The 18,780-nt window shown below is 40.3% G+C and overlaps 1 protein-coding gene across 2 annotated transcripts in view; it reads right to left on the reverse strand.

The window, feature by feature from the left end:
* Positions 1–1,774: 1,774 nt before the first annotated feature.
* Positions 1,775–18,780, reverse strand: part of SHROOM4 (shroom family member 4) — a 262,555-nt gene continuing 245,549 nt past the window's right edge. For both annotated transcript variants that reach the window (XM_036017050.1, XM_036017049.1), the window contains 5 exons: positions 14,707–15,522; positions 10,443–10,592; positions 9,390–9,570; positions 3,870–4,139; positions 1,775–2,952 (listed from right to left, as the gene is read on the reverse strand). In XM_036017050.1, the coding sequence (XP_035872943.1) occupies positions 2,683–2,952; positions 3,870–4,139; positions 9,390–9,570; positions 10,443–10,592; positions 14,707–15,522 (1,687 nt within the window). In that variant the 3' untranslated portion in view covers positions 1,775–2,682. The remainder of the gene's footprint in view (positions 2,953–3,869; positions 4,140–9,389; positions 9,571–10,442; positions 10,593–14,706; positions 15,523–18,780) is intronic.

Here is an 18,780-nt window from a genome sequence, read left to right on the forward strand (position 1 = left end):
CCTATTACTCACTGGGGCCTGAATGAGTGTTTGAAGGGAGAGGGCAGAAGTCAAGACCAATAACTACTTTTGTGGAAATCTGTTGGCCTGCCTTCCAAACTGCTACCCCCTTGCAAGCCTTTATGGAAGGCAGAGCCCAGGAAATGAGAATGGAAGAGAGGCAATGCACCTCAAGTAACAGTGATGGCTTTGCAGCACTATCACTCACAATGGGACTATGCCAGCAGTGCTGAGTGTCAGTGCCTATTAAATAGTTCTCTGTCTGCCTATAATTGAACAGTGAAGTTAGGATTATTTTATCAAGATCTTTGGAAACTGTCCTGCCATGTACAAATGAGCATCCTTGTATTCTGATTCCAATTCTAAAATAATTTGAGGTGGGATGAGGGACAAAAATAACAGTCAATAGTACTTTTAGTGTGATTAAATTTAAGGTACTATCACTCAATTGCTTACTAGAAAAAATCAGACTGTGGTCATAGTGTCCAGGTGAGCGAGCGACCCCTCTTTTCCCTATATTTCCAAAAAGCTGTTGTAGCCACACACACACCCCTTATAATCATGGACTACATCAGCCTCATCCCCTCAATACAGGACATCTAAGCTAGCTCATTGTTTGTCTTAGAGCCTGTTTGTCTTAGAGCCACAGCTTATATTCAAAGCACTCCCCCACCTTCCTCTACCTTGGCTTTGTAAGCCCACCCCTTTCCAAGCCATTAGCTTTCCTGAATAAGGTAAAATTCTCCACTTGGGGGGAGAATGGCAGGTTGACATTTTAACTGTAGTTCTGACAGCAGCAGTGTACTAAGAGCATACCTAGCCCCTGCCCCCACCTCAGGATACCCTGCTGGCCAAGATTCTTCCATTGTTTCCAAATACAATGAGAAGGAAACGGAAGTTAGGAACCAGTATTTGTAGCAGCAACAAAGTTCCTTGGCAAATTCTTTTGGTTAAATGAGGCACTCCTGCTGCTACAGTTAACCTCCAAGGACAGTGAAGAACTCAGCACTAACTAGAATAGATGCCAGGGCTTGCTGGGCAGAGCTGTGCAATACCAAGCATGGGCTCTAGTTAACAAGGAATGGGGAACTGAGCTGTATAAGAGGCAGAGTTTGGCTATAACTCCCTTCCTGCCATCACCAAACTGAGGGTTTTTCCAGGATAGAAACTGGCTTCCCATGTCAGGGTCTAGGCAATAGCAGCAGCATCAGTTGTTTGTCTGCCTCAGATCCTGGATGGATCACACTTTGCTCTGAGGGACTGGCCCTGGCTGGAGCTTTCAGCTACCATGAATTTGGGTTCCCTGGGCCAGGCCATAGGCTGAGAATGCAATTAGATAGAGGGACTCCTCCTGAGCTCACCTCTTCCCTTTCCTTAGCTTTGAGACTATAGAGAGATAGGTGGACCTTTGTCAGTTTCAGATTTCTTTGGTTTCAAAAAATAAGTAAGATAAGATTGAAATCTCTTGGGGAATTCTAAGCTCATGGTTATCCATACTTCAATGGAAGTATAGAGCCAGGCCACAGTGGGGAAGCTGAGTTCAAGGTAAAAACTTCTTTCTTAGACACTTTTTAGCTATGGTGAGAATAATTCAAGGCCTTGGCACCCACTTACCTAACTATGGTGAATTCAGGCTGATCTGCAGAAAATGTTTTCTTCCTGGGCTAACTTTTCACTTTCTAACACCCCTCTTCTTGCTTTATTAGTTGAAAGAAAGAAAGAAAAGAAAAGAAAAGAAAAGAAAAGAAAGAAAGAGAAAGAAAGAAAGAAAGAAAACAATAAAACATAAAAATAAATAAAATCAAAAGGCCATTTAAAATATAACAATTAAGAACTATTTCCCCCCAATAAGGAAACTTACATGCAGATGTGAGCTTTAGCAGAGCTATTTCATGGCCCATAGTGTGAAGCCCTTAGGGTAGGCATGTGTGTAACCCCTAACTATAAAAGACAAGATGAAACAGGAAGTGGTAGACCCAAAGTCTTAGGACAAAAGGAGGCCACACTAGCTAGGGCTAAGAGAAGGCCTCTTCCCCCTCCTGTAGATGTTGGGGAAGGTGGGGATGGAGCCAATTTCATTAAGCCTAGCTCCACCGAGAAGGGCATCTGGGGATCCCAAACCTTTGCTCATGTTCTGTTAAGTGTAATTTCTCCTCTATTTCACACTGAAAATCTTGAGTGAGGCCTTGAAATTCCAGTAGGTGAATGCCCTCAAGATAGTCAGATCTCTGTGGGAAATGGCTGGGCCATGAGTGTTGGGGCAGAGTGGAGCCACATACGCAGTTTCTTTCTGAGCGTTCAGAAGCTGATTATGGCGTGGGTGGGTGATGAGTACATGATGTCTCTGATGCCCTAGTGCAAAGAAGAATGAAGGCACTTTGTTGGTTCTATGTGTGGTGAGTGCTTGCTGTGGGGAAGAGAGTGTGGCCGTATAAGCACACTCTGCTACAGCTTCTACTTCTCACTTCCACACTGTAGGGTAGAAGCTTAGGTCCTCCCTAGTCTCTTAGCTGGTTGGGTGTACTGCTAGGTAAGGGGCAGTGAGAGACATTCAGGATAGAGGATATGGAACAAACTGCTAACTAACTGCTATCTATTTGCTAACAAACTGCTAACAAAGATTGAAAGCATTTCCCATTGTGGCTGGGCAGGGATAGTGTGGGCAGTCTGCTGCTGCTGGAATTAGAAATTGCTGGGCCCCAGGAGTAGGCTTTCCCTGAGACATTTGAGCTGCTCTTCCCCAAGCTTGATTTTCTCTTCCAGCTCTCGCTGTTCAATGATAAGAGCAGATTTCATCTTCACAAAGTGCTGGTAATCTTGGAGCTGGTCCTGAGGCAGGTAGCGGGAGACCATGCCAAACACCAACTTCTCCCGTCGGTCCACATGCTCTTTCAGCTCCTTGGCATCTACCAACTGCCCTGTCAGCTGCTGCTTCTTCTCTATCAGCACCAACTGGGGAAGCAGAAGACCAATTTAGGGCCATTCCAATTACCAATCATCTGTCTAACTCAGTGTTCCACTGGGCGTGCTGCCACAAAGCAATTACCCATTCTACTAACTGATCAGTCCTGGATTTTCTACCCTGAAGTTTACCTTCATGCAATAGCCTTTCTTTCCTGTAGCAGGGAGAGGGTGTACACAACAGTGATTCCAGACAGGGGAATATACAATACCTTTTTCCATCTCTAAGCTGCTTTTAATCAGTGGACCACCACTGATGTAGGAGTTGGGGATGGCTCTGACAAAGCCAGCTCAGACCCCTTCCATCTTTTGAATATCACTGTGACAATGCATTCAAAATGGTATGTGTTTCTGCATGGGTATATAAATGTGTTTTTATATAGCCAGGTGTAGGCACACACATATGTGCCTCTTATTGTGGCTTCAAACTTGTTTGCAAAACCATTTGTATCCAAGCTGTGGAGCTAACAGCCTCCCAATCACAAGTACTTGGTGAGACCTCTCCCTCCAATTAAGTTAGGGGGTGTGGGGGGTGGGAAAGAGAGGAGGGTAGAAATTGCTGCTGCAGCTACTATTACTACTATTACTGGCAGCTAGCACTGATTCCGTGTTTACTCAGTTTTGGGCTTTGTTTTAAGACATTAACATGATTATATAATTTAATTCTGAAACCCTGTGTGGTGGGTAGTGTGTTCACTCCATTTTTAAGGGATTGAAATGGAGTGAGGTCAAGTTGCCCAAAGTCACATAGCTAATTAGTGCTAGAGCCAGAATTTCAAGGCACTTAAAAGCCAGTGCTCACACCCAATACTAGACTACCTCCCAGACTAACCAAACTTGAAAGAGGAACCTCTGAGAAGAAACAGATGGCATTTCCCTCCATCCACACCCCGAGACTCTAACTTTACCTTCTCCTGGTCAGCCTCTGAATCAATGCTGTTGAGAGCATTTTCTACCCTTGCCAGTCGTCCAGAGAGTGATAGCAACAGGTTGACCACTTTGTCCAGGTCCCCAATAAACAAACGGTATTTTTCAAACTCATTAGACTTGCAGACAGCTTTTAGGTTAGCCTCCACCTCTTCCCCAAGGGCAGAATTGGCATTGATATCCTCTAGCAATCCTCGCTGGGCCTCCTGCAGGACAGAAAGTTTTCTGCCAATGCTTTCAATAAGCTGTATCTAGGAGAAACAAAGAGAAGGAGGCAAAGGATGAGAATGGGGACTGACAGAAACTGATCTGTTCTTGTAACCTCTGTTTTGTGATCCAAGTAACAGATGGTGGGCTTCACCCTAGTCACTGGAAACAAAAGAAACCTGAGCAAGTCACAAGTAATTCTAATTTTCAGGACAAGTACCTTGTCTCTCATCTCTTAGAATCTGGGAAGAATCTCTGTCAACACCAAATTTCTTGGCATTAGATAATGGTACCCATGGGCTAATACAAAATGTAACTTAATAAAGAGTTGCTGAAAAATATTAAACTAGACCACCTTGTTACACCATGGACAAGAATAAATTTAAAATGGAATAAAGACTTAAATGTAAGACTCAAAAACTATAAAAATCCTAGAAGAAAACATAGGCAGTAAAATCTTGGACTTTTTCATGGCAATACTTTTTTCTGATATAGCTCCTCAGGCAAGGGAAACAAAAGAAAAAATAAAACACATGGGACTACATGACACTAAAAAAGTTTTTGCACAGCAAAGGAAAACATCAACAAAATGAAAAAGACAACCCACAGAATGGGAGAATATATTCACCAATGATATATCTGATATGGGCTTAATATCCAAAATTTATAAAGAACTCAGACAACTCAACACCAGAAACACAAACAACCCAATTTAAAAATGGGCAAAGGACTTGAATGGATACTTCTCCAAAGGGGACATACAGATGGCCAATACACATGTGAAAAGATGATCAACCTCACTAATCGTGAAAAATGCAAATTAAAACCACAATGAGATATCACCTCACCGATCAGAATGGCTACCATCAATAAATCAACAAACAAGTGTTCGTGAGGATGTGGAGAAAAGGGAACCCTTGTGCACTGTTGGTGGGAATGCAGACTAGTGCATTCCCAGGTGCGTTGTGAAAAACACTATGGAGTTTCCTCAAAAAATTAAAAATGGAACCGTCTTTTGATCCAGCAATCCACTTGTGGGAATATATTCAAAGAAACCTGCATAAATGCACCCCTATGTTCATTGAAGTGTTATTTATAATAGCCAAGCTTTTGTAGTGGCACAAGTGTCCAATAGTAGATGAGTGGGTAAAAAAAATCTGTGGTATATTTACATAATGGAATATAACTCAGCTGTAAAAAAAGAAGGAAATCTTACCTTTTGCAATAGCATGGATGGAGCTGGAGGGTATTATGCTAAATGAAATAAGCCAGTCAGAAAAAGACAAATACCATATGATTTCACTTATATGTGGAATCTAATGAACAAATTAAAATAACAAAGAAAATAGAAACAGACTCATAAATACATAGAATAGTCTGACAGCTGTCCAATTACATAGGGATTGGGTGCTGGGTGAAAAAGTAAAGGGATTAAGAAAAAGAAAAAGGAAAAAGAAAAATACCTCACAGACACGGAAAACACTATGGTGATTATTAGAGGGAAAGAGGGGTGGGAGGTAATGGGAGAGGTAGAAGACAGTAAAAAGAAGCTAAATGGTGACAAAAGGAGACTTGACTTGGGGTGGTGAACAAACAATATACAGATGATGTATTATAGAGTTGTACACGTGAAACCTATATAATTTTATTAACCAATGTCGCCCTCATAAATTAAATAAATAAATAAATACTTGCTGAGACTGTTTAATGAACAGAACTTGAATGCTTATGAGAACATAGGTTGGAAAACCATTGTCATCTATTATTTGTCTATTTCTTCATTCATTCTTCTTCTGTCCACTTAAGTACCTCCAATGTTCATGGCATTATGGTAGATCTTCACCCCCTCAGCTTAGCTTTTGAGGCCTTTTGGATAATAGTCTGAGTTCTAGAGTTGTAATGACTATGTTTGACTTAGAGCTCTGCAACTTCCTAGCTGTGTGACCTTAGGTGAATTTTGTTATGGAGTTTTACTTTATCTGCAGAATGGGGGACTACAGTACCTTCTTCATTGAATTATAATAAAGATTCAAAGATAAAATTACTGCAAAGTGTTTAACAAAGACTAAGTGCTCAGTAACAATGGGCTGCTATTATTATTATTCAGTTTGGTCCCACTCTACCATTCTAATTTCACTTTTCAGAACCTTTCAGGATTAGCTCCTCACTGTCCTCTGCATTCACAACACTCAATCTTATGTTCATTATTTGCTTATGTACCTCTGCCTGATCTTTATCTCTTCACTTTGGCTAGTCCCATTCTTTCTTCTGAGCCAAGCTTTGTCCCTACACTCCCTGCTGAAAGCACCTACCCTCAAAACTCTTCTTTCAATAATCTTTTTATTTTCTGAACTCTCCAATTTCTTAGAATTAGAAGCCTACAGTTTAATTTGAAGTTGTTCACTTTCTGTTTCATGTATGTGCACCTGATCCCTCTCCTACTATTGATGAAACTGTATAAATTTCTCAAGGGCACTAGTGCCTGTGTCTTCTGATTTGACTTCCCTATATTTGTAACCAGTTCTGGGACTGCACTCACAGGAAGGAAGGTAGTGTGGTTGAATGGAGTTTTAGAGTCAGGGATGCCTGGAATCCAATTCCACCTCCTCAAAACTGTGTGACCTTGGATGAGATACCCAGTCCCACTGAAACTTCTGTTTTCTCATCTGTAAACGAGAAGTGCCTCCTCTCCTCCTGCTCCCTGTTCTTGTGTGAAATGAAATCATAGAGGTAAAATACTTAGTAATGCCTGGCACATTAAGCACTTAATACATGTTTACTAATGCAGCAGCTGCTACTGTTGTTATTACTATTACTATTATCTGGGTTTGAACCCCAGCTCTGCCACTAAGTAGTGAAGTGACCTTGAGCAAATACCTCTATGCCTCAATTTCCCCATCTAAAAAATAGGATACCAATAGCACCTACCTTATAATATTGTTATAAGAATTAAATGATTCTACTGCTGGAATTATACCCTAAGAATCCTGAAACAACAATTCAAAAGAACCTATGTATCCCCATGTTCATGGCAGCATTATTTACAATAGCCAAGTGCTGGAAACAGCCTAAGTGCCCATCAGTAAATGAGTGAATCAAAAAACTGGTACATTTACACAATGAAATACCACACAGCAGAGAGAAGGGACTTCTACCCTTTGTGACAGCATGGATAGATCTGGAGAGCATTATGCTAAGTGAAGCAAGCCAGGTGGTAAAAGACAAATACCATACAATCTCACCTATAAGTGGAGCCTTAATCAAGAAAACAAACAAGTGAGCAAAATAGAACCAGGGACATGGAAACAAGGAACAGACTGACAGCAACCAGAGGAGAGAAGGATAAGGGAAGAAAGAAGGGTAAGGGTCTAGTCAAGGAGCATGTATAAGGGACCCATGGACATGGACAACAGGGTGGGGATTGACTATGGGAGCTGTGGGTGGGGGGTGGGCAGGTGAGAGGAGAGCAATGGGGAAAAAGTGGGACAACTGTAATTGAACAACAATAAAAAAAGAATTAAATGAGTAAATACATGTTACATGCTTAGAATAATATTTTGTATTTAAGATGTATCCTTCAATGTTTGTTTTATTATTATTCCTGCCCTGGCACTCTGGACCATTGGCTTGTAGTTTTCTAGAGTGTGTTCCTTTCTAGTACTTTATTTAGAGATCCCAAAGTGACCAAAACCAAAAGAACCTGCTCTGGGTTCAGAGTCTCTTGTCATATTTCAGAACTTGTCAAAGATTAGGAGATCACCATGATTTTAGTGCGAAGTGTAATAGGTTATTATAGTTGGGAAAAATTCCAAAACCCACTTGGAATAAGGGATCAATGATATTAATGCAGCAACACAATTAGATGCCAAGAGGCTCCCAGTTATATCCTCACCCTCTCCTTTCCCAAATAAAATTCAGTTCCAGGAACAAAGGAGGACTGGGGGGTCAAATGATCAACCTGGAAAATCACCTACCCACCCCAGCTCTTAGGTTCCATAGATCTGCCAGGATGAAAATGAAGACACCCCTTTGTTTGTTGGCACTTGGGCTTTGAAACCTGAACTTCAATCCTGGAGAAAATGTAGTGGGTAGAGCTGTGGAGTCATCACAGACCCAGGTAGGGCTGAGCTGCTTTTCTGGTATATTACAAAACAGCATCATTCCACATCTATCTTCCTCAGAGACAAAAACTGTTCCAGCCCATCCATAATCACTTCAGATCAGTATCCATTTTTCTGCGCTTTGTCATTTCTGATCATTTCTCTCTATTTCTGGTCAGATTTTATTAGGTTTGCTCATAATAAAAGGTTCCTGAGTAAGACAGGAACAGCCATGCCATGACCAGGGAGCACGAAATCCAAGGAAGCAAGCATTTGGATCAATAAAACTGTGATACTACCACACTTCCATTTTTTTCCTGGGTATTTTGTTCCAGATTAGAAAGTGGTGGCGGGGTCTCTTGCAAATGGCCTTGAGTTTTCCTACAGGTCATATCCTGAATGGGAAACATGGGCAGATGACTAATTTACATTGAATTCAGATGTCTACAAAGTGGTAAATTGGGCCTTTCAGGTTGCTATGAAAACCCAGTTGTTTATGAAATAAAATGGGTAAGTACAGGAAGGGCAAAGTGATTGCAGGAATCTGATTAGACAACCAGGCTAGTGGTACTTAGAGGAAGAAAGGGGAGGCCTGGAACAACATTTTCATTTATCTATTTAATATTTTTAAGAAATTACTGACTGACTATATTTGCAAATAAATACTAAAGTTCACCAGCTTATAAGTTTTCCTTTTCTTTCTTAGTCTGTTCTCTCTTCCAGAAAGTTACACAGAGAATACAATCAATGATTGCCATTGGTTAGAGCTCAACTGGCAAAAACTCTGATGTGCCTTCTTAACAAGGCTGGCTTATTTCAGAGGGACAGCCCAACAGAAAGTCAGACAGTCTTGACTTCAAGTCTTGAGTCTACCACCTAGTCTGTATCCCTGGATAACTTAGTCCTCTCAACTGGTAAAAAAGTGATAGTAATATCTGCCTTATAGAGTCGTTTTAATGACTAAAGAGACACTGCAGTGATTATTATGATTACTGCTACCATAATTACTATTATTGACCAAATCAAAAAGAGACTGGGGTTGTATTTGTGAGAAACCCAGAGAGGCTTTTTGATTGCCATACTGAAACTATAGGAATGTACCAAGGTGTTCTAAAGAACCTAGAGGCCAGGGAAACCTCTAGACACACTCAAGCTAAATACTGAAAAATCTCTAAGGTATTTTTAAAAAATCACCTTTTTTTGAGCCAGTTCATGGTCCACTTCCTCCTCTCCTAGGCCAATCTCTGCCATCTCAGGTTGGTCTTTCAACTTGTTCAACAGCTCTGCCTTGGCCACAGAAATATTGTAATAAGCTGAGTAAGAGGTAGGGATCCCTGGGCCTCCATGAGGAGGTGAGAAGTGCTGAAATTCTTGCCTGTGAGAACAAAGAATGACCATTTGAACACTTCTGTTGAGAGGCTGCTGACCTTTCTTGTTCTCAGTTTCCCTATTTGTAATACAATGGGACCCTGCTTCACCAAGGAGTTGTAAAATAAGGAAATGATGGACCAGGAAGTAGGTTGAAATGTAAACAGACCACATAAAAGCTATCTAAAAGCCAAATCAAGGCCAATTTTAAGAACTTAAAAGGCAATTTCCTTGCCCCTGACTTCTGCAGCTACAGGGATTTCTTTAGAGATCATTTGGTTTGGTCATTGACATCCCACTACATCCAGAAAAACTAACAGGCCCCTAAAGTTCTGGGCTTATCATCAATTATCCCCCTTGGCTCATGGCACTGGAATATGGATCCTAAGGAGGGGCTAGGTGGTAGGGATGTATCTAACACCTCAGCTATTTGTCCTCTTAAGCCTGTTGACTTCCCAACTATCTATCCTGGACCCTGCCCACTCCAGCTCTATTTAGTCTGCTCGCTTGCAAAAACACCCCTGGATTTCCTGAACACTGATCATTTCTTCTTTCCCAGTGGTACAACTCCTGCTTAAAATGGTCCCTCCACTGCAGATCTTCCACAGCAAAGAGGTCACCCTTGACCTTAGCAGGTAGTCACCATGTTGGAGCCTGGGGTTAGCAACCCTGCCAGGGACTTGTCATAGCCCACCACATCTCTCATGAGCTCTCTTGAGACTGCCTGGTTTCTAGTAGGCCTTTGGCCTGAGAAGGAATAGCATCTCTCCACTTCTGGCATATCCCCAAATGCCCCAACCTCCTCCATAGTTGGACAATAAAGTGGGGGTGGGAATGGAACCAGTGGCACCAAGAGGCTTGACAAGTACAGCAGCAGACCCTGTTGTCTTGGGTTCACTGAAGCCCATGGGGCTGAGGTGCTGCTTCTTGGAGCCCCAGCCCATCAAAGAGAACTGCTCTTCAGGAAAGAAGTAGCTCTGGCTCCATGCTGTCTTGGGTTTGGAGTCTTCTGCCATCAAAGCTTCTGGTCTGGTATGAGGAAGGAAATAAAAATAAAATGCTTCAATGTCAGGCTTCTGAGACAGGGGCAAATAATTTCACCCATAATTTATGCAAGGGGGAGGCCCACTCCCTCCCTCTATATTCTTATTGCCTATCAGCCACCCCTACCTGTCAGTGTCACTGCCCCTTTGCTAACCTCTAGCTATTTGAAAGGAAAAATAGGAAAAACTCATTAGTCATTTTTGTAGCTATTTGCAGCTCTCAGATAAAGGTCAAAAATAATGGTTGAAATGTTCCACAGCTATTTACCAATTCACACCATGCTGTCTCGTAATTCATCACACAAAAGGAACTTTGGCATGCCAACATTCCTCATGCTAGATATTAATTTTACATGTAGGTTTTTAAGTTAATTATACTGATAAAAGAACACTATTAGCTAACATAGCACAGTGTTTATTATGTCCCAGAAACTGTCCTATGCTGTGTGTGTGTGTGTGTGTTTGTGTGTGTGTGTGTGTGTGTGGCAGGATGGGAGGTGGTCTAGATGCAGATATAAAATTTAATGCTCATGACAACAATTGTACAGGCATTACTAGGCATTGAGAGGTAACTTTCCCAAGGTCACCAGACAGTAAATATCAGGTCCTTGATGTAGACCTAGGTGACCTAACTCCAAAATATGTGCTTTTAGCCACTATGGTATACTCCCAAAGGGACAACTTGACAGCATATAAAACTATGCATGTAAGGAGTTTTCTGACTGAACTATATCTATGTTAGCAGAGAAAAGAAAACATTCTGGAGGGCACACGAATGTATAAAATAGAGAATTCCTATCTATAAGAAAAATATTTAAGGCATATGTGAGCATTCTGACTCAGAAAGTACTGAATTAAGAAAAAAAAAAAGAATGTAATAGCTCAGTGGATTGAGCGCGGACTGGGAACCAAAGTGTCCCAGGTTCGATTCCTAGCCAGGGTACATTCCTGGGTTGCAGGCCATAACCCCTAGCAACCACACATTGATGTCTGTCTGTCTGTCTGTCTGTCTCTCTGTCCCCCCGCCCCCCTCCCTCTCTAAAAATAAATAAATAAAATCTTAAAAAAAAAAAAAAAAAAGAATGTAGCCCTGGCCAGGTAGCTCACTTTGTTGGAAAGGCATCCCCATATGACAAAGTTGCAGGTCCTATCCCCAGTCATGGCACATACAGCAGTCAACCAATGAATGTATATGTAAGTGGAACAACAGATAGATGTTTCTCTTTCTTCCCTTGCTATCTCTAAAATCAATCAACCAATATTTTTTTAAAAAGAATGTGGCTGTATGTCAATTATATCTCAATAAAACTGGAAAAAAATAAAAATTTATTTTAAAAGGATGTGCTAATTAGAGACACAGTTCCCCAGCAAGCAGAGCCCTGTGCACCATGTCCTAGGGTTCATTTCCTCATAATCTTCATTAATAAGTCAGGGTTTATAGGAGATCTGAGAACACAATCTGAATTTGAAAATGGACACTGAAGACAAAATCAGATTCCTTCTACAGAGCACTAAAAGGAAATCAAACAGTCCATAAAGCAAGCTATACCAGCACCTGAATGAGTATTATTAGACTTAACTAACACTCAATAATTCCATTAACCTGCTTCTAAATGTATCCCAGAATTTTGTAACTGAATAGTATGTGGGTTACAGAGATAATCTGGGTTAATTTAGATTCAATGTATTACATATGTACTTGCCCCTAATATTATTCTCCATTGCAAAATCTTAAAGCCACTTCCTTCTGGTTAGAACCCTGTATTATCTGAGGATCTATAATAGGCTCTTCTTGAGGAGTCCAGAAATTCTGGGATGATGTAGTGGGTATAGTGATCCAGACTACCTGAGTTCTGGCTACCTGTGATGTTCTGCAATTTACCTGTGCCTCACTCTTCTCATCTAAAAAATGTAGGAGACTAATGGTATCTGTTTCATAGGTTTGTTGTGAAGATTAAATCTATCAGTACATGAAAGTGCTTAGAACAATGCTTGGTACATGGTAAGCAAGCAAAAATATTAGCTATGTTGGGATTGATGCTGTTCCTTAAATTGCCATCACTCAAAGAAGAATCTTAATTGACTTTTTGCAGCCCCAAACCAGGGATGTATGTAAATAAATGCTTCCCCTCGCATTGCATAGTCATATTTTTAAAAATCTGTGAAACAAGTTACAAGATCTGCAACAATAGTGATTTCTTTTTCTCTGGCCAAGGTGCCAAGGCGAATGGACATAGATAAAGGAAGCTGGACCAGGAGACTGACAAGAGTACTACAACTACTACATCCCATACATATTACCCTACAGGACATGGGAGGGCCTCATCAAGGCCTGGCTTACTGTCAGGACAAAATCTCTATGAGACTAAAATAGTGAAATAAGCATGGATGTGGGAGTCAGAGAGATCTGGTTTTGAATCTTTGCTGCACAATTCTGACTTATTTGGTCTCTTATTTTGTTCAGCTTTAGTTTTCTCATCTGTCAAATGAGGATAATAATTAATGGCCCTTAGGGCGATTGGGAGGATTAAATGAAATAATGGATAGAAAATGACTAGCAGTGTCTGGCACAGAGCAAATGCTTAATTCATGTTCATTCACTAATTTATTCTTTATTCTTTTTTTAGAATTAATATTTTATTGTATTTTTTTATTGTTGTTCAACTATAGTTATCCCCATTTTCCCCTCACCACTCTCCCCCATCCCACCCACCCCTACCTTCCACACTCAATCCTATCCCTCTCCTTTGGCTTTAACCATGGGTCCTTTATACATGTTCCTTGACAACCCTTCCCTTCTTTGCCCAGTTATCCCTATCCCCCCTCCCCTCTGGGTTACTGTCAGTTTGTTCTATATTTCAATGTCTTTCTTCTGAATATTAAGCACTTATTATGTGTTAGGTCACCTTTCTTCTCTCTGCTATGATAGATAACAATTATAGTCACTTTCCACAAAATATATTCCAATTACAATAAGAATGCTCCCCAGATAGATGGACAGCTTAAGAAGCAGCCACTAGGTATCTGATAAGAGATTCTCACAGTTTCAGGGAACCTGGCCCTGTAAGTGCTGTGATTGTGGCATTTTGAGTTAGAAAACCTTGACTAGCTCCAGATAGCCAAGTAATGGATTTGCCTGTCAGTAAAAGACATGATAAGAAGGTACTTCTAATATCAACAAGTCTCAGGCAGGTTCCTTCTCTAAAGGGATTTAAAGAAAGCACTTAGAGGATAGATAACTACCCCCAACCTTCACTCCCAGCAGAGTGGTCTGAGCTCTCCACTGGAGAACTGGCAGAACTGAGAGCCAAAGCCCTTTTGCTTTGGAGCAAAGAAGACAACCATGCATTGTAGGGCATGCATATGAGCATTGGCACAGTGAAGAGAACAGACACTGGGAGTCCTGCAACCAGATTGACACTTCTGCTTTGGCTTCCCTGCCCAGTTAGTTCACCCTGTCAACTACCATGCATTGCCCATTGAAGCAAATGTAAGGAGACAGGTGAAACAAGGGTGGGGGTAATGGAGAAAGTGGAAGAGGAAAACTATGTTCTTAGCCATTGTGAGGAATGATCAGGGCATAAAGCACCCAACCCAAGGAACACCGTTGATGCTGGGGTGTTTGGAAGGGTTTAAAAGTCCAGGCAGGTGTTAGAGCAAATGCAGGTCATGTTGTGACCTAGTCTCTTGTTCTGAAGAACAAGCATAAAAAAAGGTAAAAAAAGTACCTGAACCATATTCCAGGAAAAGCCTAGTACAAATAACAAGGCCTTCTGGCTCAGGGGCAAGAAACTGATGCATATCTTAAAGACAAACTGGGAAATAATAAATATATTTTGATGGTGGTATTTAGGGATAAGAACACAAACAACTATAGTTTACTGAGTACCTACTATGTGCTAAGCATGGGGCTATGTCCTTTACATAGATTAACTTCATATTCACAACAACAACATGCAATAGGTATCATTATGCCCGCTGTCCATCTGAGAAAACAGGCTGGGAACAGTCCAAGGTCATGTAACTGGTACATGATGGGGTTGAATTCATACTCATGCTGCCTGCCTCTTCAGGGACCTAATGTCTTCATAAGCACTTACTTGGAGGGATCAGTGGTCTCCTGCTCTGACATCCTCCAAAGCCCACCAATGCCATAATAGCAAGGTGGCTGAGCCTTCTCAGGTTGAGATCCCAAGTGGCCCCTTATTGGAGGCAGGAAATCACTGGAATGGAGAGCAAAAGGCTCTTGCTCTTCTGGGAGGTTTTGTGTGCTCTGCCTTGAGACCTCCAGATGACCAAAGCCCAGAGGCTGTGGCTGCTCTAGGACTCTCTCAGTGTTGAGAGCACAGGAACCAATGGTTTCTGAACTGAAATACTGGGGTGGCAGCTCCTCCTCCTCTCTTCCCTCTTCCTCCTCTACTCTCTCCTCCTCTTGTCCTTCCTCCTCCTCCTCCTCCTCCTCTTCCTCCTCCTCTTGCTGCTGCTGTTGCTGCTTCTGTTGCTGCTGCTGCTGCTGCTGGGCTGCACGGAAGAGCCTGTACTTCTCCCAGTTGGGAGGAGGAGGACGAGGAGGAGGAAAGGCCTTCTTCTTGGTTCCCAGAGGCTCTAGCTGTGTTTCATCAACTTTGGTAAAGAGGTCCCTCCTTTGCTGTGCCCAGGTTTGGGAGCTCTGGGGCTCCAAGCTGATGTGGCTCTCTGAGAAGGCACGGCTACGCAGTGGGTGGGACATGGAGGCCACGGGGCTTCCCTCCTCATAAACTGAAGTTTCCTCTGTTTTTTTTGAAGAGTGCTTGAAATCTCCAAGGAGGTCAAGAGAAGAGATTGCTCGGTAGCTTGACAAGTCCAGTGCTGGGTTCTCAAGGCAAGGATGAAAGGGGGTTGCCCATGAAAATCCAGTCTTAGAATGAGCCATTTCCCTGTAAAAGAGCAGATTGGGATTGTGTAAAGCAAGCAAGTTGCAGATGATCCCATATTTTTGATGACATAATTTATGTAAAATTTAAACGGGCACAAAACAATGTAATCTATGTAGTAAATGTAATAATAGTAATATATAATGTCTTAATATATTTAATCCTCATAATAACCCTAGGAAGTTGCTATTATTATTGTCCTAACAGCTGGGGAAACTGAGGCATGGTCAGGTTAAGTAACTGTCTCAGGGCCATAAAGCTAGTTAGTGGCAGAGCTATGGTTTAAACCTGGTTAATCTCCAAAGTCTGAATATACACACCACCTCAGTCTGTTTGTAGCACTCAGACTGAATGTGCTATATCCTTAGGCTTACAAGTCTGCTTATCTTGTTTCATCTGTTCTTTTGTTTTTAATTATGAAACATTCAAATATTTACAAACATACAGAGATTGTTAAAATAAATATTCATGTTCCCACCTACTGCTCACAATAAGCACATCTTAACACTTTCCCATTCACTGATGCTTCATAAATTTTTTTCAAGAAATAAAAAATATCCTAGTTTCACTCCCCACTTCCATTCTCCTATTGTTTCTCTAGAATCAAGCTATATCATGAATTTGACAGGTGTACATTCTGCCGATGTTCTGATACTTGTAAGAAAAAACATCAAGCAGAACATTTATAAATATCTGCTATTTTGGGTTTAAAGTATATCCTTCTAATATAATTCCAGTCATAATTCTCAATAGGAATTTTTAACTGTAGAATTTTAAAATTAGCTTGTAAAGTAAAGTATGATATAATATTAAAGAGTACTTGCTACAGAAGAAATGGGGGGTGAGTAAGGGATTAAGCATATTATAAAGAAATTACAATGAAAACAGTGCATTCTGATTGGTGGAACAGGATGGAAAGCCCAGAAACAAATGAAACTATTTGAACATCATATATAATTGACCTTCCATAACAAGGAGATAAAGAAAGATCATTTAATATATCTTTTTAATGCTCACCTGAGGGCATTTTTTCATTGCTTTTAGAGAGAGAGGGAGAGAGAGAAACATCAGTATGAGAGAGACCATTGGATGCTTCCCATAAGAGCTGGGACCAGGGATCATATGCACTGACCAATAGGGACTGGACGTGCAACCTAGGTATGTGCCCTGACCATGGATCAAACCTACAACCTTTCAGTAACATGACAATGCTCCAACCAACTGAGCCATACCAGCCAGAGCTAATAAATGTTTTTGGAGATACCTACAGAGCAGTATTATTTGGAGCTATACCATGACACACACACACACACACTTCAAAATAAATTCCAGATTTAAGGGTGTATGTGTATAAAATTTAAATATATATGTTATATGTGTATATAATATACCTATAAGAAAAAACTATCAAAATTAAATTCATTTGTGAAGATAAATAACATTCTCATCTTATAAGCAATAGAGGAAAATACCAAAGGAAAGGGGTCCATGTTTATTTCAAAATGCATAAAAATATTTATAAAAAGTCAAACATTTATGTACATATAATGTATATATACATATTATATTTAGATATAATAAAGAGTCACCAAAGTCAGAGGACATCTATTAAGCCCACTAAGCCAAAAGATTTGGTTTCCTGCTATAGCCTGTAAGCAATAAGTATCATTCTAAGTACTGCCTAGTGACAGGAAATTCCAGCAGTTCAATCAAATCACCAGACAGAATGTCCATCCAATAGTCATAATAAATACTGAGAATATTTCTTTAATAATATACATAATAGTAGCCAAGCTCAGATAGAATGGAATGCAAAAATATCCTTCACTCCCCTCATCTCCAGTCCCTATACTGGCTAGTTCATCAGTCACATAGATCAGAAATTCTTATCCACACATTCCCCACTCTCTTCTCATTTAGGCCTTAGCCCACCTACAACTTATTTCGATTAAAATGATCTCTTGTGTAAAAACTGTTCCACCTGGCATTTCCCCCTCATGAAATAAACAAAAAAACAAGGTGGTAGGCAAAGAGGACTATCCTGACCACCTTCTCTAAAATAGAGATGACATCCTTAATTTTCCTTTTTCTATTTTGTTCTTTCTCAGAGGATACATCATGACCTAAGATTCTGTTGCATACTTATTTTTACTTGTTTATCCTGTGGTCCAATCTCTAACTCAAATATAAGCTCCACACCTGCAGGGATCTTGTGTATCTCATTCATCTGGTATCTAGTGCCTAGCACACAGTAGGCATTCAATAAATACTTGTTTAATAAATGAATTAATGCTAAAATGGGGAAAAACAAGGGCCATGATATTCATATCATTAAAAAGAATTAAAGGCAAAAAAATAAAAACAAAGAAGGGCACTATAATATTAACAATTAGAACAGATGATGAAGATCTAACTACTCTGAATCTTTACATACCAAATCACAGAGCATGAAAACTTCTAAAGCAAGTCAGGGGGGGTGTAAAGTAAAACATAGGGAATATAGTCAACAACATTTTAATAACTAGGTATGGTGCCAGGTGGGTACTAATCTTATCTAGGTATTTACTTCATAAGTGATATAAATATCTAATCACTGTGTTGGACACCTGAAACTAATATAATAGCATGTCAACTATAACCGAAAAAAAATAATAAAAATTTCCTAAAACAAAATCTATAGGAAATGGGAAGGTAGAAAACAGAAACAAAACATGAGATTGTTTCAGCTGATGACAGATTTCACAGTTAAAAACTAATGGAGCCCTGACTGGCATGGCTCAGTTGATTGAGCATCATTCCATAAAGCAAAAGGTCACTGGTTAGATTCCAGGTTAGGGCACATGCCTGTGTTGCAAGCTGGTCCCTGGTAGGGGCATGTGTGAGAGGCAACTGATCTATGTTTCTCTCACACATCAATATTTATCTCCCTCTCTTTCTACCCTCTTCCCTTCTCTCTAAAAATAATAAATAAAAATTTTAAAGAATGTAATGGAAAAAATCTAAACTTTTCATACACTAAAAATAGACTACTTTTTAAGGGCCCATTGAACAATTTAAGAAATTGATTATATATTAACCTAAAAAGTAGAGTAGTACAGAGTACAGAATCTAATCATAATACAATAACACTCTAACAACAAAAATGAAAAACAAAAAAACCTTCTAGCATAAAAAGTAAAAGGGGAAATATTTTCTACTGTAGTCAAAGAGGCGATCTAGTCTGAAACTGTAGAATACCTTGAAGATAAGAACAATGAAAAT

This window comes from Phyllostomus discolor, chromosome X (assembly GCF_004126475.2).
Source record: "Phyllostomus discolor isolate MPI-MPIP mPhyDis1 chromosome X, mPhyDis1.pri.v3, whole genome shotgun sequence".
In the NCBI taxonomy this organism is placed as follows: domain Eukaryota; kingdom Metazoa; phylum Chordata; class Mammalia; order Chiroptera; family Phyllostomidae; genus Phyllostomus; species Phyllostomus discolor.